Raw genomic sequence first — 24,547 nt, forward strand, 5'->3', positions numbered from 1 at the left:
CTATATGGTTTTGATCAATTTGTTACACATCCTTCATTCCACGGCAGTAACAATTTTCCTTTCCAAGCGCTTACGATCCGATCCCCAACGACTCGCGGCGAGCGTTAGCCAAAACTCGCAGTGAGCCATCATTGCTGCTTGTACTCTTCCCCGATCGCAACATTCCCCGAAGAGTTGTTAGAATCGAGCCAGACTGAGTGGCAAAACGCGCAAACACTCTCCCCGCAGAAGACTCTCACAAGCCTCCGGACGATGCTATCGGTTCATTCATTCGGGAATATTGCTTTGCTCTCGTTTTTCCGAACGCGTTCAGAAGCGGCAAGCGATTTCGAATCGTACGAGGCGAGCATCAGTAACCTATAATCTATAATCCTTTTCGGACACTTCTGATTGGTTTCGCGTTCTCGAACTAAGTGACCGAGTGGTTTACAATTCCTGGCTCTGGGACCTTCGACCGCCCATTCGAAGGCGTTCCTTCGAGACTGTATAGGTGTAATCCACCCGGAACCTCCCAAACGGAGAAATTTGGCCAACACTGTTCAGCCTCGATCACACTGTCAACCAGTGCTGACATTATGTATAGTGTTACCTACTGTATATAATGCCTAGGTGTTTATTCAATTTAAACGTTATGCCATCCATCTATCTAGCTTTTGATAAGTTCTAGCTTCAACTTGGTTTTTATTTATTCAATTGTAGAATTAGTTTGCATAGTATTTTATATCTTAAAGTCTAATATTTCCCTACTAGCTATTTTATATATTTGTGGTTTTACCTCTTAAAGTTATTCCGTATAATTTACCCTTTATGGACCCAATGTGAAACAAGCAGTGAACGGAGTAAATCGACTGGTCACATAATCAAGGGTATTTGAATTATGTCTTCCAACCTGTTACCGTTGCGAAGATCTTAATTTGTTTATTTATTTTTCAGAACTAACAACTAGTATTTGTTGTTAGTTTGTTCTTTAGTAAAATTAAAGTAATTAGTAGAATTAATAAGAAATGTTAGTGAAATTGTTATATGTTTATTAATGGGGCTCTGCACTGTTTTGATTTTGCATCGAATTTTGACGTTTACTGGCCTTGTTGTTTACTAATTTTATGAAAGAGTGAACGAGAGGGAATGCTTTTTGTGCAGAGCCCCATATGTTGTTAATAATTTTAATTAAATGTACCGTAAAACGGGGTAACTTTGATAGTTTTTTCGAAGAAAACTTGAATATTTATGCTTGCTGTTTCAAAGAATAATAATTTATATTTTTAAAACAAGTACTGGCATCCTAGCTATCGATTGTTGTCGATAGATTTCCAAAAGATTTATTATGAATGGATATATAATTTTTCATATAATCGAAAGTTGGTTTTCTGTTTTGGGGTAACTTTGATAATGGAGTATGAATCGAACAAAATTGAATGAATAACGAACATTTGTAGGGCATTGCATACCTCTAGGCGTTTAACGTTATATGGAAATTTCTGACTTAGGGCCCTATTTTATAAGTCGAGTCGATCAAAAACGACTCGACTGGAGTCACTGTCGACCAAAAATTTCGCTCGACTTGGCTCTGTCACTCGAGTTTATCGACAGTTGTCACTCTATGTGACTGGATTACTATGGGAGTCGACGGGTGACATCTGAAATATGCATGCTTACTTTGATCGACAATGACTTCAGACGAGTCACATGATTTCGCTCGAATTACAAAATAGACCCCTTAGGGTTCTATTTTATAAGTCGAGTCGACCAAAAACTACTCGACTGGGACCACTGTCGAGCAAAACTTTTTGCTCTACTCGACTCTGTCACTCGAGCTTATCGACAGTTGTCACTCCATGTGACTGAATTACTATGGCAGTCGACGAGTGACATCTGAAATACGCATGCTTACTTTGATCGACAATGACTACAGACGAGTCACATGAATCTGCTCGATTTACAAAATAGACCCCTTAGATTACAAAAATGGTCCCAGTTTGTGAGAATGCTATTCGCTAAGAGATTTGTGAACGTATTCAAGTTCTATGATAACTAGGGGCCCAGATAGCCGTAGCGGTAAACGCGCAGCTATTCAGCAAGACCAAGCTGAGGGTCGTGGGTTCGAATCCCACCGGTCGAGGATCTTTTCGGGTTGGAAATTTTCTCGACTTTCCAGGGCATAGAGTATCTTTGTACCTGCCACACGATATACGCATGCAAAAATGGTCATTGGCATAGTAAGCTCTCAGTTAATAACTGTGGAAGTGCTCATAAGAACACTAAGCTGAGAAGCAGGCTCTGTCCCAGTGGGGACGTAACGCCAGAAAGAAGAAGAAGAAGAAGAAGAAGATAACTAGGCTGTCAAAGATAAGTGGCCAACTATTCAAAACTACATCAAATAGTGATCGTAGAACAGATTGTTTGTAAGCGTTTCGAAAATGCTAAAATTGTGTCAATTTTTAATATTCGTATAAAAAGCCTCAAATGCACTTGATTAGAATGAAAATAGCTTTGACATGAAGTGTCATACTAATACTCTTTACTTTTGCATTCGTTTTGCTTAACTGATTAACAGAAACTTCGTTATTTAGTTTAATATGTTGTGGGTCTCGCACTATCAAAGTTACCCGCATTATCAAAGTTACCCCGTTTTACGGTATCATTCCGGAATTAGTTGTTAGGAACAAAATTTGTTAACACACGAAACACACATTGAACACGTCTAACAATAATCATGCACGTAGTGAGCCAAAAAGGGGAACACGGTCAGCCACAAGGTATGCCACGTCAAAAAGGGAATAACAGAAAGAGTACGGGAAAGGGAACATGATGGGCAGTCTTGAAAAGCACAAATCAAAAGGTCTATTCCAATCTAGATCTCAGCGAGACCACACGGAAATATTCCTAAATTAAAGTGACCGTTATAAGAAGAGAGTTTCAAGTGCATAATTGCGTATGTGCATATACCGTTCGAATCAGGACCCGTTATCGTTTGCCTGAAGATTTTTGCAAAGGCTCCCACGACCCGTCTAAACCCGTGGTGAACCCCTGTAGCTGCCCTGAAGGCCCGCCTAAGGTCCAAGGATCACCAAGGATACCTGAAGCCGACCATTTGGAAACCCCGACGCCCTAGGAAGCTGGCGCAACCCGTTAAGGAACTGGTATCAACTCCAAAGCGAAGACCGTTGGGTCACACCAAGCCATCCAAGCCCCGTAGACTTCGGGTTCAGCATAGAACGTGCCGATCAACCCCCACGTGCTCCACTTCCGGCCGGCCGCATCGACACACCTCACACCCACACCACACCCAGTAAGTTCAATAAAACAGAAAAAGAAATTGAGTGCGTTTTACTTGAACCCTTGACGAGCTTACGCCGACCCTACGAGTCTCTGTATTTGATCCCTCCGACCGGCCGGGTAAGACCGACCGGCCTCAAGAAAAAAGAAGGAAAATCAAGGAGTATTCCCAACATACCATCTCGTAGACTTATAACTTTGTTGGCTAATTTCCGAGATACAAACTTTAAAGCACTTAAAATTTGTGCCGAGATTTGTAGGGTCAGTGTAAAAAAGAAACAAAGATGTGGCTTCAAGAGCACGAACTTGAAAAGTTAGTGAGCAATACACGCTGAAATTTTTATCGACCGTGTGGCCAACTGACCAAGTTTTCAGCATGAACGATTGTTTGATTTTCCAGATTCGTTGGTCATAAAGATTTTAGGTGTGGCACCGCTTCATCTTTACCTCATTAGTTGAGGATGATAACATAAAGCTAAGGAAGACAATCTTAGCCGTTCAAAAGTTACATCCCTTTTTCAGAGAGAATGGTAATCCTTACAATATTTTTTAAATTTTTCATACAAGAAGCGAGAACGTCATAATTGCCATTTCAGTCATGACAAAATAAGTCGTTACAATGTTGTGATGCCGTCACATTTAAAATAAAACAGTCTGGACTATCACGTACCTGGAAATCTCGTCAATCGCCAAGCGATAACCATCTCTTCGTTGAATCACGGAGGAATTCGACGGTGACGCGTATCGCTTTCCAACTTACCTATATTATCAGCCACTCACATTATCAGTACGCGTCAAAATACCACCGCTCCTGTAATCACTGTTGGTAGAATCCACCAAACCGGTATTAATTTCCCTTCTCATCGATTCACAGAAACTGCCGACTCAGCCACAGTTCATCAACGGCACGTTCAACGTAATCAGAATGTGCTGTCCGCCGGGAGAGAGCTTCCTTTTCGGTGATAAGAACCGACCGGTGTACTGTGCACCTTCGCCCGGGACGGCGTGGGATTCCTTCCAGGTGCAGGCCATCATCGCTCAGTTCTACCTGGGATGCATCGAAGATCTGGAAGACGAGTCACCTCCGTTGGGGATGGTGTATGGCAATCCGTGTGCAAGCGAGGGTGGCTTGATAAGGTTTGGAGCCGAGGCGAGCGACAGTTTGTATGTGATTCAGAACGGATCGTTGCTGGTGGTTAACGAATTGGCCGAAGACTACGACATATTTAATAGTTACTGCTTGGATGTGGACAGAGATAATCGAACGCTGTATGGCTATGTGTGTCCCTCGGAATTCCGTATCGGGCGGGATATATTCAAAGGGCAGATGATGGCTTTGGCACTATGCTTGGTGTTCGCCATCCCGTTGTTGCTTGCGACGGCTTTCTTCTACGTGGCCATTCCGGAGTTCAATGACATTCACGGCAAGGCGTTGACACTGAATTGCATTAACTTTGCAATTGCGTTGCTGTTGGAGAGCATTTTCCAACATCAGAGCCATGGAAACGGATCTACTGATGGTAGGTTCGGAAATGTTGAAAAGTTGCTTTCAGTGTAATAACGATTTCTATTCTTGTTACAGACACAATCGTGATGGCAAACTACGCTGAATACTTTATACTGGCAACATTCTTCTGGCTGTTGGTGAACTGCATGAATAATTGCATACACGCATGGTAGGTTTTTTGAAATTATCGCTTCAAGATTTATGTTACTTTTGATAGTGCCAAGTCTTTCATGTTTCGCTAACAAGCTCGGTCCACAGCTGCTTGTCTCCAGTTTTTCGATCGTCCCACAATTTAAGATCCAGCTCAATTTGATCAAACTACCTAGCTCGGAATATAGACGGAAACGCAGCAAAAGTTGGACTGGTGGTAAAGAAACTGTGGTCAAAAAAGATTCACACTCGCACCAAATGTACCATGTACAAAACGCTCATAAGGCCAGTATACTATAGTTCTCTACGGGCATGAAACGTGGAAGATGCTCGAGGAGGATTTGCTAGCACTTGGAGTCTTCGAACGTCGGGTGCTTAGGACGATCCTTGGCGGTGTGCAGGAAAACGGTGTGTGGCGGCAAAGAATGAACCACGAGCTCGCTCAACTCTACGGCGAACCCAGTATCCAGAAGGTGACCAATGCTGGAAGGATACGATGGGCAGGGCATGATGCAAGAATGCCGCACAGCAACCCTGCAAAGATGGTGTTCGCTTCGGATCCGGTTGGTACAAAAAGGCGTGAGCGCAGCGAGCTAGGTGGGCGGATCAAGTACGTATCGATTTGACGAGCGTGCAGCAGAACCGAGGATGGAGAGATGCGGCCACGAACCGAGTATTGTGGCGTGAAATTGTTGATTCAGTGTTATCTGTTTATATGTTAACTTGATAAATGAAAGAAATGAAACAATACCATGATTCGAGTTTCCAATCGATTCAGGAACAAGATACTAAGTTTTATTTTTTTGTAGGTACTTCTTACCGAATGGAATTCAAGTACGAGTCAAAGGCGAGAAACGAACATTCCTTCTGTACACCACTTTCGCTCAATTTGTACCACTGGGTATCATCTTACTGCACTCACACTACGGAGGTATGCTTTTTTCAACTTCTCTTGAGTGATTATCTTGAAACAGCTTCTTTCTCCCAGATTCCACCTCGTTGAAGCACTACTTCTTCCTGCCGATCATCGTGATCATAGTGTTGAACATCATAAGCTTCTTCATTACCTTTTGGGGTTTCCAACGGGTGAGCGATATCCAAATCCAGCACTTCACCCTCCGGGGTCGCCTCAGCAATGGAGGCGAAGCGGCGAACGCCATCCTTGCCAAGCTCCCGGACATCCACACTGCCGATGTCGAGAAGGTCAAGTATATGTAAGAGCCTCCACCTAAACTCATCTACCATGACAGATTTCACCATTCAATCCATTTTCTAGGGCCAAGTACACCGCCATGCTGTTTATGGTCATGGCCGGAGTGTGGGTCATCACGATTGCCACCTACTACACCACCCGCACCATTCCGATCCTGTACGACATCCTGTTCGGGCTGCAGGGAATTCTGATTTTCATCATCTTCATCTGCTTGCCGCGACCGTTCCGAACGGTGAAGGCATGGTTCCAGAAGCGGGAACTCTGCGGGTGCGTGGAAGATCCGGATGCAATCGATTTGCGCCGAGGGCGAGGCTCCCGACACTACCGGGTTAGCGGCAGCCATCATCCCGCTAACGGAAAGGAAAGTGTTCCGCTGAATAATTCCAACGCTTCTTGAGCGGTATGATGAGAAGCTTTCTCCAAGATTCGAATTTCAGTATTTAGGATACAAGTTCTTTCATATAAGGCTTTAGAGTTAAGAATGTGAAACGATCAACCATTTTCAATAAATACCTACTAGAATAGATGTACTGATTCTTAAAAGAAGCATAGCCGTAGGGTGCATTCATAAACATTTGTGTAAACGTTCAATTATAATAAATTGTGTTCCAGACAATGATTAAAACATTCCATTATCTATGAGGCGACGATTTTAAAACAGTGTTGGATTATTACAACACTTGAAATCTGCAAGGAAATATATAAACGGTCACCACTTCAGAACCTAACGTCTAGTATCATGTGTCGAATAAATTTATATCATATAAATTAACGAGATTTATTTCTAACCACTTCATATAGATGACAGCATAGTTCAGCTTGCAGCTAACTTATCGTACCCTATCTCTCTACTTCTAAGCGTTACACATGTGGATTCGTCGAACTCCAACTCCCTGGTAAGTATGATAAAAGATAGGGCATGTGAACTTCGGCGAAGGTTCAGCACTAGGGGGAAAGCATTCATTTTCGACTTACAAGAAATTGCACAAAAAAGTTACGTTGACTGTGCCATATTGACTCCTAATTTAAATAGTGATAACTTCGCGTAATTCAATGCATTTTAGATTCCTCAACAAAGACAAAGTTCAATTGGTCGGTGTCAGGCAAACTGGAACAAGTGTTGTTTAATGATTTCATGAAAGCTTACCTCAAGCATTTACAATAACAGATTATTTGCATTATTTGCTGTAATATTGTAACTTATCTATTTGGTGAAACATCTCTATCAAAATTGCATCCACAAAATTTCTCAATTTCTGTATTCATACTAGCACGTAAAATATCTTCACCGACCTCTAACTGTTTAAGATCAAATTCACGTTAATAAATTTACTTATTAAGAAACTAAGTAGTTAATAATATACAATAGAGTTTTTTAAAAATTCAGATAAGTTTTAGCTTCTTCATGAGATCATCACTTTTACAGGGTCATTATTGGCGTACAACGCAACGCGTCGACTTTCTTCCGCGCTGACTTAAGGTGGAACAAGATAATAGGCCCAACAGGTGCAATTCCTTAGTCTTGACCTGCCTTACCACTCTGTTGAACGTCCAGCAAGGCCACTTTGATCGCTGTTCTTTGGAACACTCCTGATGAAGTTTGGACATCGACCTTCCTCACTTGTCCATCCTTTGCTAGGTATGTTTCCTTTACACGGCCACGTAACCATCCGTTACGGACCGCTTCGTCTACGATGACTACCGGATCGCCGACCTGAAGTGGGCGAACATGTCTGAACCATTTGGTCCGTCTATCTATCGATGGGAGGTAGCCTTGTATCCACCGCTTCCAAAACTGGTACAAAAATTGTTGCATCAACCTCCAGCTAATTTCCATGGGTACTTCTTTGTCAACTGTTATCCGCGACGAATTGTTACTACCACTAGAACTTATTACCAGGAAGTTGATCGGCGTAACTGCTTCCTCTGTGGAATCCTCCAGTGGTACAGCTTCGGCTATGAAAGTTGTTAGCTCTTCATCATTCAAATGTTGATCGTGGTGCAAAGATATGAGCGCACCTTATTCTCCCACACTCCACCCATATATTTTGAGGGACCAAACACCAACAACTCCACCCATGTGGGGATCGGAATGGGGATTGAACATCCATTTGATTTCAGCGTTGGTAAACGTTGCTTCTTGGAACGATCACCGGATTCTGAAAATCGTAGGATTAATGAACGCAGGTTCCCGCTACCCATCCGGAGAACACCTTTGTCGTCCAAAAATGGTGACAGATTTGCAATGGGACTGCTTCGTTGCAAGGACTTCCTTTGGTGAATTTTTTCGAAGGATAGACATCTCATCGGAGTATTCTTCGCCCTGAACTACACACCATGTACTTGCTTCAGCAGCTGCGTAGTCTCTCTGCTCCAGAACTGCAATCCTGTCTTCTGTTGTCAGTCTTTGCGGCGTCCGACAACGACGAGCAAAAAGGTAGACGTAGGCCAAGTTCATCACTAGATCATCCCAACTCGAAAACTTCACAAAGTCGATAACGGAGTCGCAAACTGCCGCATGATGATGGACAAACCTTATTTCTTCCTACGGTTCCGAAAATTTAGTTGGCTGACGTGGCCACTCGTTCTTGGCGTAGAAACATTGGACCAGCGACCAATGGATTTTCTGGGTCAAAACAGGGACCATTTCCCCATTTGGTACCTTTGTCCGCGATGTTCAGGCTAGATGGCATGTAATGCCACTCATCCACGTTGATCTCTGACTGAATTTTTGTTCGGAAAGCAACAAACTGCCGACGCGGATCTGCTCGCAACCAAGCCAGAACAGTTGTCGAATCCGTCCATAAGTAGCGATTTTGAACCGGTATTGAGTGATTCTACTGGATGCTTTTCAGAAGTCTTACTCCGATTACCCCAGCACACAGTTCATTGCAAGGGATCGATTGAGATTTCATAGGCGTCACGTTCATCTTCGTGGCTACGAGAGTGCAGCGGGGTGCGTCATTGCCTCAGGTTCGGAGCTAATTTGACCCAACGCTGCCATTTTTCATTGTCTTCTGCCACTATTTCATCGTCCCACGATTCCGAGTGGATCGGAATAGCTCATTACTACGCGTTTAACTTGCCTCTTGGTGAGAACGACGTTTCCAGACAGCAGAGCTTGAAGTTCCTCCCGGAATTGTGACCCGAAAACGAAAATGTTGTTCTTGGGATCCCATGTCATCCAAAGTACACGAACTGTTGACTTCTCCATCGAAAAGCGCTTGACTGTTTCGTTGACGTTGACCCCGACACGTCTGAGAATCTCCTTCGGAGCTTCGGATCTCGAAAATCCAGCGCACTGATTTTACTTTCCGCACTGCTTAGTCAACGCTTTCTCTGCTATCCAAGAAATCGTCGTATTGTTGAAAACGTAGGTAATGTTGATGGTTGCTGACGCTGCGTCTGGATACAACTCCTCATAGTTCCTGGCGTTGGTGTTCTTCCCCAGACACGGGGAACACGAAGCTCCAAAAATCACAACTTCCATCACGTAGATTGTAGGATGTTGTGTTGGGTCAGACCGAACGAGGAACCTTTGGGCTTGCCGATCACTTTGTCTGACCAGCAACTGATGGACCATTTGACGAACAGCAGTGAAGTCCCGCTAGTAGCATAGCCCGGGCTGCTGCATCCCATACAATGCGTACTTTTCCCGGTGAACGCGGATGCTGGACGACACCCAAAGGGAGATACCAAACATGGCGTGGATGCGAGTCTCGTAGTTCATCCTCGGTAGCTTTGTGAGCATATCCACGTTCCAGATGTTTCTCAATCTGCTCTAGAGCATTTCTTCTGAGTTCTGGTTTATTGCAGAGTTTCTTCTTCAAACAAACTATACGACGCTCAACCATCTTGTAGCTAGTGTAGCGGGCCCCCCGGCTAGGTCACTGGTTTTCTTTCGGAATATTGATCACTCTGTTTCCTTCTAACAATTTTATTTATTACTAAAAGGTCGTCACAATTCACTAGCTTTCCACCCTTAGAATCGTTCTTAAGGAATCGATTGAGACACTTTCACTTTACCCTCGATTCTGATAGCGTATGTGGGTGGTTCCACCAATTTCCCGAAATATACTTTATCCACCTATACTTTATCCACCTTATATCACTACCAAACACTCTCGACCCGAATTGGCCCGCTCGTCAATTTGGCAGAAAATGCCCACTGAACTTTGAACGAAAATGTCGAAAACGAACGGCACACCTCGTCAGAACTGGGGACCGTCAGAACAGCACGCGTCGTACATCGTCAGAACTGCAACCGGACTCCTCCGGTCAGAACTGCAACGTCCACGAACCGTCAGAACTGCAACGCGTCGTACACACCCGGACTCCACCGGTCAGAACTGCAACGTCCACGAACCGTCAGAACTGCATCCCCCGCCGCCAGCGATCGGGGCGTTTTATCGCGCTGCCGCGGGGAACTCAATCTCCCAATCTGAAAATAAAGAGAGAAAGAGAAAAGCCAGAACGAGCGTTGCTCTGGCTCAGTTAGTACAGCCATGTGACCGAGACCTTGCGCTGTCGGGTGACACAAAAACAAAAATTAAAACAAAAACATTCTCCGGCATTGGAGCACGTTAACGAGCAACAAGCAGTAAGGTTCTTGGCTTCTGCTTACATCGCTTGTTGCTAGTTAACCTAGTGAAAACCCACATCTGATGAAATCCACCAACTTGCGTGGAACATCATCGAAAAAATAAAAGGGTTCTTTCCTAGATCAATGGTGATCATTGATCTTTCGAATTATTCGATACGGGGAGGGGAATGCTTCTTTCGGTCGGCAGGACCGCTACAGCTAGTAGGGAATTCGAAGTCGTCGCTTTTCCATAGTTGCCCACATTCAAACCTCCCGGACTCAGTTCGTCGAGTAGTCTGCACCACGAGCTGCCTAGTGCGTTGATCTTAGGGTGGTTGTAAAGGTAACATAGGGTTCACTCCAATGGACTCCACGGAAAAAATGTCTTTAACGAGACTGTGCAGTGTTTCATCTTCAGTGCAGTTACACATATGAAGCATAACGTTAGCGCTACGTTGCGTTCGTCGTCCACCTCCAAAAATCGTCCAACCAAGTCGTTGTGTTCGCTGCTATAGACTCTCCGTTGCGTCTCTCACGTTTGTCCAAGGCAACTTTCGACGATACATTATCAAGACCAATGAGAATGCGAGGCTCTGCATTGTTGAAGCTTGTCACAGGCATCCCTCGCAAATGTGGAAGATGATTGGAAAGTACTTGATAATTCAGGCTTTGTTGAGGAAAGTCGAAGCGAAGCACTGTTTGTACCTCCAAGATGGCATAGTCTGGTCCACCATTATCGCCAGGAATGTTCAAATTCACTTGACGTGACGTTGGTTCCATCCTAGTAACGCTTCCAGCGTGCTAATGCGGCTGCTCAATCCCAGATCTTCCGCTATTTCTTCCTCGATTCAAATTGACACTCTATCCATCATCCAAAAATGCGAAGGTCGACACGGTTTCGCGTGAGGATTTTGTTGCGTATGGAGCCCCCAGTCCAGTCGCCAACTTGGAGAAAGCTTCCCTAGTAGCTCCGACAGCAGAATTGGATTTGATAGGTGATTCTGCAGGTTTACACCTTCAATGTAGGTTACCAAGTTCCTTACTTCTCGGCCATAAGTGATGAGAGTTTCGAGCCTGTTCACGTTCAGCGATGGAGCGTGACGAATCTTCGCAAGCAGGCAGTGAACTAATTGTTCTAGTCGTCAACATTCGTCACGTAACGTCTCAAGAATCTCAGGGATTGCCGCCGGTACAGTTAGTATACTTTGTATCTACTCCCAAGCAGGCCCTACGAGACTTTTCTGCAGTCTGGTTATGTTCTCGTCTGGCTGAATCCCGCACATGGCAGTTGTGGGCTCAAAGGTGTTGAGGAACATTGACCACTCCAAGGGATCACCCGAAAACTTTGACAAATCCCGAGATGCAACTTGACGTGCAGCAAGCTGTTGAGCAGTCAAAACTCCTTTAGCAGCTGTTCCAGGGTTGAAGCTCGAAACTTGGCCTGGAAATGTCTGTCGAATGTTTTGTGCTGTGATCTGTGCCGTTCTTAGTAAGAACCGCATTTTACTTGCTCATATCGCTTACAGAACTTTTGTGAAACATGAATGTTTCATAGTGTCGTCATTAACCATTGAAATCATTGTTTCGAAAAGTTGCCAAACTTACGTATAAGGTACCGTAAAACGGGGTGAATAGAAAAAGTGGGGCGAATAGAAACAAAGTGACCTACAGGAAGAAATGCGTCTATTATGTAAAGATAAACTTAAAAAACCTACTGAAATATATCTTTTTCCATTAGTTCAATAGTAACAGAGTATCGACAGACTATTTTCAAATCATAAATTTTGCTACATTTTGCATAAACAAAATAAGAAGAAAATAGTGAAATCTCAACAATTTTTGATAGCTTGAAACATCCGCCATTTTTGACAATTTGCAACATGATCAAAAATTGAAATTGTTTTTTATAATTTCAATTTTTTTCTTTACTAGGTGATTTTGTTATGATATTTCTTTAAGTTGCACTCGAACAAGTGTTTATTTTTCCATTTAAATGAAAAAAGTATCGATATTTACTGAACAGTGTTTCTATTCGCCCCATTGCGGGGTGAATAGAAACATACCATATTTTCACAAATATTTGTATGAAATAATTTTTGTTTTTTAACGGCAATTGGGGTCTCAGCTAAGGAAGACGGGACCCATATTTGAGAGTAATAAAAATGGTTTTTATCTACACGATTTAAGTTGTACACATTCAAACATGTCGGAGAGTGTTTCTATTCGCCCCATTTTACGGTAAACGCAATTTTCGCAAAAATCTTCACTTTTATTAGCTCATGAATATAATAAAGGGAAGCACCATTCATGGTTTGGAAATGTTTCATCAATAAATGATAATACGAACTTTTTACGATATGAGTCATTCCGATCAATGTTACCCCGCTGATCAATGATACCCCAGATCACGATAGTGTTAAGACATTTTGAGCTGATTCAAGCCGTTTCATGTTGTTTTAAATAGTTTTAAGTCTTTTTTTGCAATTTGAAGCTATATCAAGCCGTTTTGAGCCATTATGAGTCGTTTTGAGCAGTTTCCAAGCCGTTTCGAGCCATTTTAAGCCCTTTTTAGCTTTTTTGAGCCATTAGCCATTAGCTGTATTAAGGTGAAGCGGCGTGTAACTCAAAGAATCATTAGAATCATCATTGATGTAACAGTAGTAGTGTCGCCTTTCCATGTATATTTTCAAAACAAACAAACAAAAAATATAACATTTGTGTTAAGCATATTTTTATGTAAACACATGGGAAACTTAGTAGATTGACGAGTATTAGAAATCAAAATCAACTGTTCAATCGTACATATCAAAAGAAAACATTACAATTTAATGAAGGGCAACGGAATTTCTCTGTTTTTTATTGGATTTATCGCATATTTTTGTTATGCATAGGTACGGTTTATGTTTGCAAGCGATGACGGTGTTGCCAGGTGATTGGTGATAGATTTTTCTAGCAATTGTTATATGCTTGTTTTTGGAACATTTGCTGCATATTATAAAATCTTATCATTTTGCAAATAGTTTTCCATCATAAGATCACTGATTTAATAAAATTTTAATGGTTTTTGTGATCAATCCACATTAAATGCTATGATTTTACAGATAGCAACTCTGACATCACTGCGCTCAACGATCGCGATGATTGTGCACACACGATAGACGCGTCCCGACGCATCCCGACGCATCGCACTGTGGAGCTTTTCGATTATTTTGGGTGGTCCAAATTGATAAACACTTGGTATGATTTTATGCTTCGTAGAGATGGTTTCTGTAATTTGAGAGATTCGAAAAACAAACAACGTATGAGTTTCAAGTTTCTATGCTTTGCCCAGCCTTTCCGCACTGAAAATTAATACAACAGAATAAAAGTTGGATATTTTAGACTATAAACACAGGCATGTCTCAGTGTGCGGTGGAGGCGTCGATTCGCAACAAGTGAAACCCATCGCCATAATAGTTTTGAGTGATGCGGTTGATAAAACTTTATAAATATGGAAATCCCAGTGGAAATGTGGATAAAAGATTTGTTTAGTGGAAGTGTAGTGAACGCAATATGGGATCCAAAACACAAATGCTTGCCGCTGAATTACCATCGAAAAGGTAACCCGACTAGAGGCTTGTAACAAAATATAATAAAATTTTATCAGAATATGATGTGCATATCATATTATGATATAATTTTGTTAGGCTCCGTTATCCATTGAACATAATAAAACAGAAATATAACATAATGTGTTTTATTCCCCTTTGAGATATTTTTTTGTTCATTTTTAACAACTTTATAACAAAATAAATAGATAGTTATGCATTTCAATAATAAACAATATTATCGTATGTCGAACAGTATTATAATTTTGATACTTTATATCGAACATTATAACTTGGTTTGATATGTTTTTGATAGAATTAAAACACATTTTGTTATGTTTATGTTACTATTCATACACTTTTTGTTATAATTTTAGTTATTTTAACAACATCCTGCATCAAGTTTGTAAGAACCTAACATATGTATAACATATGCTGATATAATTTTGTTATGTACCCTTAGTCGGGAAGCACCTTCTATTTACAAGTGTAGTTGTGTGAAGCAATGAAATGCGGCATGAAATCGAAGATTTTTTTTGAGAATATATATCTCATGTATATTGTCGCTAATTTGATAATGCTGTATCTGAAAGTGTTGATTAAATATTGAAATACCACCTGAAGCATTTTTCTTTGCATAAATTATTCATTAAATCAGGTGATAAGCAGTTATATTTCATCGATGTTGCAAATACCAATACTATCATAACAATATGTTAATGATTTTGGAAGAAGCCATTTTGTGATGACGCACCAAAAGGCCTTAAGTCGGGAGTTTCGGCTTGCAGTCTTACAAAATTGCGTTGAATAATTATTTATCATCGTTGACGATGTGGTCCGGCTATGGGACTATCTTCAAGACTCGAAACGGAAATCAATTAGTCAAACATATGTTATTAATATAGAAAAATCATGGATTTCTTTCTCCTCTATCAAATCTAGTCCATACCATATTTGGGCATAACATTTTACTATTGAACTGTATTTCTTTGAAATGGACTTAAGGTTACGTCTGGAAAGTGGTGGTGAAAGCTTTCAACGGCAATCAATCTGTCGTTTGCAATACTTGGTATTTGATGCTATGATTGTGGTAAAACATGATTCTGATCGTACTAGTGATTGTGAAGTTGATGTATCAAACTTAAATTGCACCCAGCAAAAGGAATTACTCGTTTGTCCCCAGTATGGTGGTCTAGAAATTAAACATTTAACTATTCGCCTAACAATACAACAACCAACAAAGAATTATCGCAATGACTCTTATAAAACAAATTTGGCATTTAATTTGCAATTTTTAACACGCGCTAGCATTCTAGTACTATTGCATAGTTTCATGGTTTTGGTTCGCATAATTTTGATTGAACTTGCAAATCTGTAAGGAAGCAACAGTACCAAAGATAAACACTTGCTTTGATTTTAGTTCAGTTTAGTTCAGCAACTGCACGAACCACTTCTAAATTATACTTGACTCTTTGCTCTGTGGTGGAGTGGTTTGCACAGGAACCACGCTCTAAGGCCTCACATGCTTCGTGTCTGACTTTTCCTTGTTTTTTTCTAAAGCAACTAAATTTAGTGACTAATCGATTATCACACTCGGGTGCGCCAGGCGAGAAGCAGCTGATTGGTTGGTTCGGTTACAGTAGTGGTCTATACCTTGGGTTTTGCTGAAAACTTACAATGGTGGTCGTGGGTAAGCTAGCCCTACGGTGGCGTCGTCTAGATCAATCAATATCGTCGAACGTTGGCGATGGACAGCGTTTCTCCACCGCAAAGGTATTGCTGATGCCTACTAGGCCTGTAACTCCACGAGTACCGGTGCTTTGGAAGTACAACAACTGATAGCGGACGCCCAGGGGCAGGTTGACGTTCTCCGAGAAAGTCAACTGTACCGTTCGGGTATTCTTCTGGTGCTGCTGCTGTTGTTCGTTCAACTGGTGTTGCTTCTCCTTGTAGGTTTCCGTGTATTCGTACGCCAGGTACTCGCTCAAGCTAGTAAAGTCCTCCTAAAAGACAATATAAGATGTTATTACAGGTCGATGAATGTCCACTGTATGGATTCAATCTTACCCGATAGATTCCGATCCAGTCGGCGTTACTCTCTTCGAATCCGGCCGGGATGACGTACTCGATCGTGTTCGGTTCACCTACCGACCACAGCTCGATCGGCTTGAACATGATCGTCCGCTCGGTCGTGTCCTCGTAAACCTGTTGGCCGTCAACCAAATCGGAAACCAAATCATCAAACGAGCTCAGCTCGGTACCGTTGGCGATCGCCATTCGGTAACTGAATCGCTTGTAGTGGTGTCTCTTGAACCGTTCACCACTGTACTGCGGTTTGCGAATAACCTGCGCCAAGTCCCACCATTTTCACCATAACCCATCATCATCATCATCGCCATCGTCGGCAGAGCCCATCAGTTGAAGAGTTTTGTTAGAAGTCGGTGCAGAGTGCAGTTGTAAGTGTGCAAACGTCGACGTCACAGAGCGCAATGGTTAGTAAAATATACGTAATAAAGTATGTGAACAATCAACGTAACAAACTGAACATTTCTATAAAAGATTATACATATCTACAGGCGTTATAAAATGAACGAAAATGGAAATGATAAGCGAAAAATGAACGTAAACTAGCTGTCAAAAGCTGTGCGGAGCAGAACCGGGAGGACAACACAGGAAGCCAAACACTCACCCTATTTCCCCCAACGGTACGTGAGTTAGATCTCAATATTGGGGGTCTACGTTTCGGACGGTCCTTCCGGAAGCAGGATTGACTCAAGTTCAAGTCTTCCCGCATTGTGAAGCAGCACTGTATCATAATGAGTGCAATCGTTGTTAGTAAGGCAGCTGATTGGATGGATTTTTTAGGCGGAAAACATTGTTTCCATATACCACGTGGATATAGAACAAACAACTTTGGACAACCTCCTCCCTCTCCCCGAGAATAAGCGTGAAATTTGGTCTATGCCCTCTATCTAAATGTCCACGTTGAATTTTCAAAACAAATTTTCCAAACATCTTATATTTTTTAAATAATATTACTAAAAGTTCATGAGCGATCTCACCACAATTCAGTTTTTTTTGTGCGAATCTGTTCAATAAAAACATCCATAATGGCAATCGGCCTTATACGAAAACTGTTGAACTGCAGACTTAAAGGAAAAAAAACTACTTTTTAATGATAATAAATCTTCGAGCTGTTTAGTGGAATACCTATAGGGTAGAAGCACCGATTTTGGCCATATCGCCAATTGTAGCCATAGCTGAGCACACACAGATTTACACAGATAATTAGCATGCAACATTCCGTGTCTAGTAGAACATATTCACATGGTAGAGCTACATTCAGTTAATCGTCCAAATTGATTCAAAACCCATAAGAAAAACATAATTTTCCTTATAGTTTTAACATAGGAGAAGTCAGGGTGTCGACTCAATTTGAAAATAAAATTCCCTGACTTTCCCTGACCTTCCAGTCGTTTTCAGACAAATTCCAGACCACTGATTTGGTTAATTATAACCGATATCAGTACGATTTGTACAATAAGATACATATTCGACGATTTGCATGAGATAAGTCGTATGAATGAACTGAACATAAGCTTTTAAATTACTGAGATATATGTACCGGTTAGATAACATACTTGAGCGTTTATTCAAGTAGATATGATGAATTTGAGTGATTGAGAAGGACTACTTCCTGATTATAACTTTTTAAACAAAACTCAACACTATTTCGATCATCTACTATCCTTTTAAGTGGTTAGTTGTTTAGTTATCCTAATAATTGACTTTTTCTTTTTCCAGGTAAAATTCTAGCCATTGCCAAAGAACTTTCTTGGAGAATTGCTTCAAGGAATTCCACATAGCACAAAATCTTTAAAATGAGTGAATTCCACAAAGATTTCTCAGAAATTCTTGAGATATTTTTTTTGATATTCATTCAATACTTATGGATGAACTAAGATTTTCCCTGCAAGCTTTTCATCTCCAAGATTCTCTTAAAAATATAAGATAATTTCTTTTAGTCTTGATTTTTTCCAATACAGGTCGGACTCGATTTTCCGGCGTATCGATTTTTTTTTTTCACTCCGGATAATCAAATCCTCCGGATAATCGAATCACTAAAAGAAAAAATAAAATCAACGATAAAAGTACTTGAATATTATCTTTTATAGTTGATTTATTTATATGATGCAGTGGCGTAGCAAGAAATTATTTCTAGGAACGTTGGAGGGCTTGAGAAGAAAACAAAATGTTCTGACCAGCATACACAAAAATTCCCTTTTTAAGGCCCCTTTTTCTTACCTACGTCCAAAACTGCAAAATCATTCATGTTGTATATTGCATTAGCAAATTATCTCAAATTTATGCAGAAAAACTGAAAACCATGAAAATCAAAAACCAAATTCCGGATAATCGAATCCCGGATAATCTAGTCTCCGGATAATCGAGTCTCCGGATAATCGAGTCCGACCTGTAATAGCATATGGAATTCTTAGGATTATTTCAGGAATATTATATTAAAATATTTTTCTCCCCGGGGAATTAAAATATTCTTAACAGAATGCATTCAGTAAATGAATAATGCGCTCATAATAAGTTCTCTGATAATTCTCTTTCATTCGTCGTACCTTCAGCAATGCTCCGAGAAACTCATCTAAGAATTCTTCTATGAGTATCTCCAAGTAATCTCACAAATTGCCAATAATCAAGCAATTTTATGCAAATAATATTCCTGAAAAATCCTGCTTTTCAATGATGTTCTGGATTACAAATAAAAAATCGATGCGTATTGAGAGGCATCCTCAGAATTTCTGGAGAATTTCCTGGGTATATATAAAAAAAAACTTGGCGTACCTATGGGAAAGCTTCTGATAAAAAATCCAAAAGAAAGGCGATATTATTTATCTGAATAAACTGTTTAAGAAACAACCTAAAAGAAGTTAGGAAATATCCTGTCCATACCCGTCTGAAAAATACGTATTTTCAAAAAAAAAAAAATATTTTTGATTTAATTTCTCATGCCTCTCATGCTGCAATTTCACATCAAACATAACATGAGTGAAACTGTCCAAAACATTCAAACAAAAAACCACCACCAATCTAGAAAACCAGACAGTGTTCAGAGCTGAAGAATTGATCGATTGATCACCTCCAACGAGTAACCAATCGATCTTTTTTTTTTAATAAATGGTTGATTGATTCACCACATATGTGCTCTTTAAATTTTTAGATACGGCTTTTTTTCATCTTCATTAAAATACGTGAATGCTTACAGTTTTTTATTGGTTTTACTTGGATATTTTGAACAAACTTGGGAAGATCAACATGAACTTTATTTTTTCAATCAACATTTTGGACAAAATGCGAGAAACTAGGCAATAAGTTGATCTAGAAAACTTTAAAACAAAATAATTTTTTAATGAGCACTGTTGATGCTTTTCATTTCAGAAAATTTGATTTCTGATAATAATTGTAGGCAGTAAAGTACAGTTTACTATATTATGCATAAAAGCATTTTCTCAATAATGAACTGCCATTTTGAAAGATTGATTACCCATTTTTTCATATATCGTATTGAATGTAAACGACATAATTATTAACTATTGTATTGCTGACTTAGCCTGATCGATAACTTTGCAGACAATCAACTCGTTTGATGTTAAAGTATTGATATTTTTCCCTGAGTTCAAATGAAATTTCCTAATTTTCCCTGACTTTCCAGGTCAAAAATTAAATTCCCTGACTTTCCAGGTTTTTTCCAGGTAGTCGACACCCTGAGAAGGTATCGATCGTGCTGGTTTTATATTATATTTTGTCATGGCTATATTAATTCCCAATATCAGTCATTGATCGATAGAACCGTTTGGTTGATTGCCGTCAGTATAAGAGCAAATTGAAGCCTCCTGTATTTTGCCTGTGTTGGTAACAAACCTCAAAGCTTTGAGCCAACCCTTCTCCAGTAGAGAAGCTAGGTAGAATACAGGACGCTTCGATGCTTACAGACTTTAAAATGGCTTGCTCAATTTCCACCACCTAATAAAATTTAAATCTTGTCGCTCCCTTGCGACGCCTATCCACCTATTCATTTCTATCATTTGCAAACAAGTACAAACAGTAAACTCAAATATAGAATATACTGTACGTAATGTGCGTATGAATTGGCTGGAGGGAGTTATTATATTTGAGAAGGAAAGGGGGTTGTGTTTGGTGATACATTTTAATGATTAACAACAGACGGTACTGCAGAAGTCTGAAATCGGTATCACACCAAACAACACATTTACAATACAAATCATTCTGCTGGGGAATTAGGTAGATAACTGGTGGGTAACTTTGCCTTAACGCCGATAATTAACTGGATGAAACTGACTGTCGGTCCGGAACCAGCTCCAGATGCTCCACTGAAGCCCTGGAAACAAATACAGTCGACTCTCCACATCTCGATGTTCTACATCTCGATATCTCTCCCTATGTCGATGATTTCATAAGTCCCTTCAATCTGTATACATTTTTACTTTCCATATCTCGATATCCTCCTTATCTCGATATCTCCATATCTCGATCAGTGATGCCACATACACAGATTTTTTCCTGTTCTTACCTACAGATATCTGTGATCAAAGATCACAGATTTTTGAGATTAACAATATTTTGAGGATTTTAGGATGTTTCACGAGTTTAGGATACGGCTTTGGAAGACATAAATCAGAAATGCCATAATTATGTTTAGTTTTTCTCAAAAAATAGTATTTTAATGTTTTAGAAACTATTATGTACTTTCCACTTACTTTTAGAAGAATAAGTTCAAATTGAAAATTATTGACATGTCAAAAACAGTCATGATACTTTTCCAAAAATTTTTTTTGATCTAAAAAATTTCGAGTATTTTTGCAACACAGATTTTTGGAGGTTGACTCAAGATAAAAAAGATTTTTTCAGCCGAAAACACAGATGAGAGTCGGAAAAAATGTGGCAACACTGATCTCGATGTGCATCTGTTGATTTTTCGTTCTCAACTTTCTCTCCGTATGGGGCTCTGCACTGTTTTGATTTCGCATGGGTTTTTGACGTTTACTGGCCTTGTTGTTTACAAATTTTATGTAAGAGGAAAAGAGAGCGGAAGATTTTTGTGCAGAGCCCCATGTCGATATGACCAATATCGAAGGTTACTAGATCAAAGTTTTGGGATTCAAAACAAATTGGGAGCGCAAAATGACATCTGTTTGTGTATTACTTTCTTGGCAACGGAGTGTTTTTCAATCTAGTATTCATCAAAAATGTGTTCTTTGTGTCGATCTCTCCCTATCTCGATGGTCCCCTCGATATCGAGATGAGGAGAGGCGACTGTACTGCCCATACTCACATAACAGTCCCATTTGTATAGGGAATCCCATATAATATGGGACTGATATGCGAGTATGGGCAGTGTATATATTGGTGTTTTTCGATGGATTTATAGATGAACTCACAGTTTGCCTTAGGTTAAAAAATTACCTTCAATAATAATGTAGAATCAGCTGAATTGTACCCTGAGATTCTAGATCGTAAGTACAACTTATACAAAAAATAAGTACGAGCTATTTTTGATATTGAAGCTGACGTTTTCAGTGGGTAACTAGATTACAAACCTCTCATTTGACGTCCAATAGAATCAGAGAAGAAATATTTCATGTGAAATATTTCTTTACCCAATTTTGCATAATTTCGCTTTACGCAGCTTTTAGTGAATACCCCTAATATAGTTTTAGCTCATTTAATCCTAATTTAGCCAGGGTATTCCTAATTTGGCCACTCTTATAAGAAATCAATGTGATTGGCCAATTTAGGAACTAAAGTTTAGAATGTGACTGAAACTGGTTCTGATCACCTATATTAACCAACGCGATTTTTAATGCGAAAATGTGGGTTATGTTCAGTTTCGATGTTTTTCATACATAATAGGCATTGAAAGCATTCATCTGGCGTATTTGCCGTGCATGTAGAGCTGTCCAGAGATGTTTATTCTTGGGCCGGTCATAGCCGGTGCTTCTACTCTAAATGAATGGAAATCCGAAGTTGATATTATAAAGTTCAATTCCACTAGTCAAGTCCAGTACGCAAGACTGTGAACGGCCTTATAATTGAGGTCGAAATACGCGTATCTTTCAAAGGACACAAACTCTAATGACTTCTACGGCGTCAATGAAATAGCAGAGGGAAATTTCGTAAAAAAATGTGCGATCACAACATCGTAAGATTTAATTTAATTGGACGGGTCACTCAAGAGTGTTTTAAGACTGGAAATGAAAATCAACAAAGCGGTAAGCGAGCCAGAGTGCTTATTTGATGCCTTTTCGTTCATATTGTGTGAGTACTTGTGTTATAAAATCTAGATTGTTTTAACAAATTGTGTTTTTAAATTGAAAACAATTTGAAATAGCCTGTGTTATTGTAATTGATTTTGTTTTAATTAGATCAATTTTGTTAGAACACTTTGAGTTAATCGAGGAATTTATTAGTTTAAGTGCTCACCGCATCAAAACAAAGGCGCCACTGTATATGGGATTTAACATTGTGACAGCATTGTTGTTCTGCCAAACACACACGGCTACGGTGACGCTTACTATGCTTTTCATAGTGGCCGTTTTGGTTATTTTAATGATTCATTGCGTTGGGTAGATTTTACCGCTACAAACGGTTTATTAGTGAACTTGACCCATTGTCGTCTAATAGACGAACTAACGAAACTGTCGTCAACAGGGGGAGTGGCCGATACATCAGTACACACCAAAGACAAATTGAAGACCTCCATGTACCTTGCAATTGCCCAAAGTTTTATAGCTCATAAGGTAATCTAGAATGCCGTGAAAAGAGTACTGCGATCTGTCAAACTTGGGTACCTTTTGTACTACCGAGGGACCAAATGCAGTACTAGAAGTGGTACCCAATCTGATCCCGAGTGGAACGGACCTGTACATAATACATAGTGTCACGCTGGTCAATTCAAATTACCCATTTCGGGAACTGATGACTGTTCACCCTGCCAAGGATGATAAAAACGGCAGTGCAACACGACGTGTCTCATCATATGGGCCTTTTCATGTGACAGATCCGTCTATGCATTTGTTTACATCGGTGGAGGACCGGTGCTAACACGGGCCTGTCATTTTCATAGAAGAAATGTCAAAGTGCTTCGCGATCAGCTGATTTGAGACGTCATTTGAATAGGCCTATACAGTCGAAAGGTCCCCCGGTCGCAAGTAAATGTCGTCGTATTTCTCCATATAAGGCGGCATCCACAAATTACGTAACGCTCTAGGGGGAGGGGGGAGTAGGCTCAAGCGTTACGACTCATACAAAACGTTGAAATTTTTCGTACAAAAAGCGTTACAGAGGGGGGGGGGAGGAGTCAAAAATTTCCTATTTTAGCGTTATGTAATAAATGGACGCTGTCTAAGGTAAGTGCTGCGGGGAAAGAATTACAAGTCATGATCGATCTCGGTATATGCCGTCCCTCCAGTACCAGTTTGGCTAGTTCGCTCCAACCCCCTGAAGTAAGCGCTAATTCCTAAGCCAGCCACTATCTGCGTGGCGCTAGTGCTGAGTAAACTAGTTTAGGCTTTGACCCTATCAAACCCAGAGTTGCTTGCTGTCACTATCAACGCGCGAAATTTGTTGATTTGTACAGGCCGACTGCGATACAATTCGGATCATTCCATATCACATCAACGTCATGCTCTCTACTCCATCACCAGTGCATTGATGGCGATAGACTATGGATATCACTGATGGCTCAAGTTTAGCCTTAAATTAAGCATCTAAATTGGCAATTTATCAGTACGATATTCTTGATAGTGCTGCAGACGGATTGAAACTGTGTGTTGGTCACTGAAAAACATTAATAGCGTGGGTAATTACCACGTGATCACTCATTCTGCTGTAATTGTGATCTAGAGTGCGATGTCGCATCACAGCTGTTGGTTGTCAGATCCAAGTGATATTGATAGTTCGCAACTGATATTGATAGTTTTAGTCCATCAGCCATCAGCTGATATGACCGATATTGTGCAACTCTGATCAAACCCCGCGCGAAAGGGACAAATGTCGCATGTAAAAAAATGCTATTGGTAAATCGTTTATTACTACGCCAAATAAAATGTGGCTAAATTTTCCTGCGATTACAGAAAACTGTATAAAATTATGCGCACTTAACACCAGAATGATTAGTGAAATATTAATGTCGCATTCGA

At 40.4% G+C, this 24,547-nt stretch overlaps 2 protein-coding genes across 7 annotated transcripts in view; one reads left to right on the plus strand and one right to left on the minus strand.

Moving 5' to 3' along the window:
• The window catches only part of LOC5566877 (probable G-protein coupled receptor Mth-like 14), a 28,656-nt gene extending 21,738 nt beyond the window's left edge, over window positions 1–6,918 (plus strand). The window contains exons 2-6 of the mRNA XM_001651254.3: window positions 4,151–4,796; window positions 4,859–4,952; window positions 5,743–5,864; window positions 5,922–6,147; window positions 6,210–6,918. Of these exons, the coding sequence (XP_001651304.3) occupies window positions 4,151–4,796; window positions 4,859–4,952; window positions 5,743–5,864; window positions 5,922–6,147; window positions 6,210–6,543 (1,422 nt within the window). The 3' untranslated portion in view covers window positions 6,544–6,918. The remainder of the gene's footprint in view (window positions 1–4,150; window positions 4,797–4,858; window positions 4,953–5,742; window positions 5,865–5,921; window positions 6,148–6,209) is intronic.
• An 8,350-nt stretch (window positions 6,919–15,268) lies between these two features.
• The window catches only part of LOC5566875 (phosphatidylinositol 4,5-bisphosphate 5-phosphatase A), a 60,874-nt gene continuing 51,595 nt past the window's right edge, over window positions 15,269–24,547 (minus strand). For 4 of the 6 annotated variants that reach the window (XM_021854622.1, XM_021854619.1, XM_021854621.1 and 1 more), the window contains 2 exons: window positions 16,383–16,661; window positions 15,269–16,318 (listed from right to left, as the gene is read on the minus strand). In XM_021854622.1, the coding sequence (XP_021710314.1) occupies window positions 16,037–16,318; window positions 16,383–16,661 (561 nt within the window). In that variant the 3' untranslated portion in view covers window positions 15,269–16,036. The remainder of the gene's footprint in view (window positions 16,319–16,382; window positions 16,662–24,547) is intronic. The other 2 variants (XM_021854623.1, XM_021854624.1) reach the window with 1 other exon arrangement.

This window comes from Aedes aegypti, chromosome 3, assembly GCF_002204515.2.
Source record: "Aedes aegypti strain LVP_AGWG chromosome 3, AaegL5.0 Primary Assembly, whole genome shotgun sequence".
NCBI lineage: Eukaryota > Metazoa > Arthropoda > Insecta > Diptera > Culicidae > Aedes > Aedes aegypti.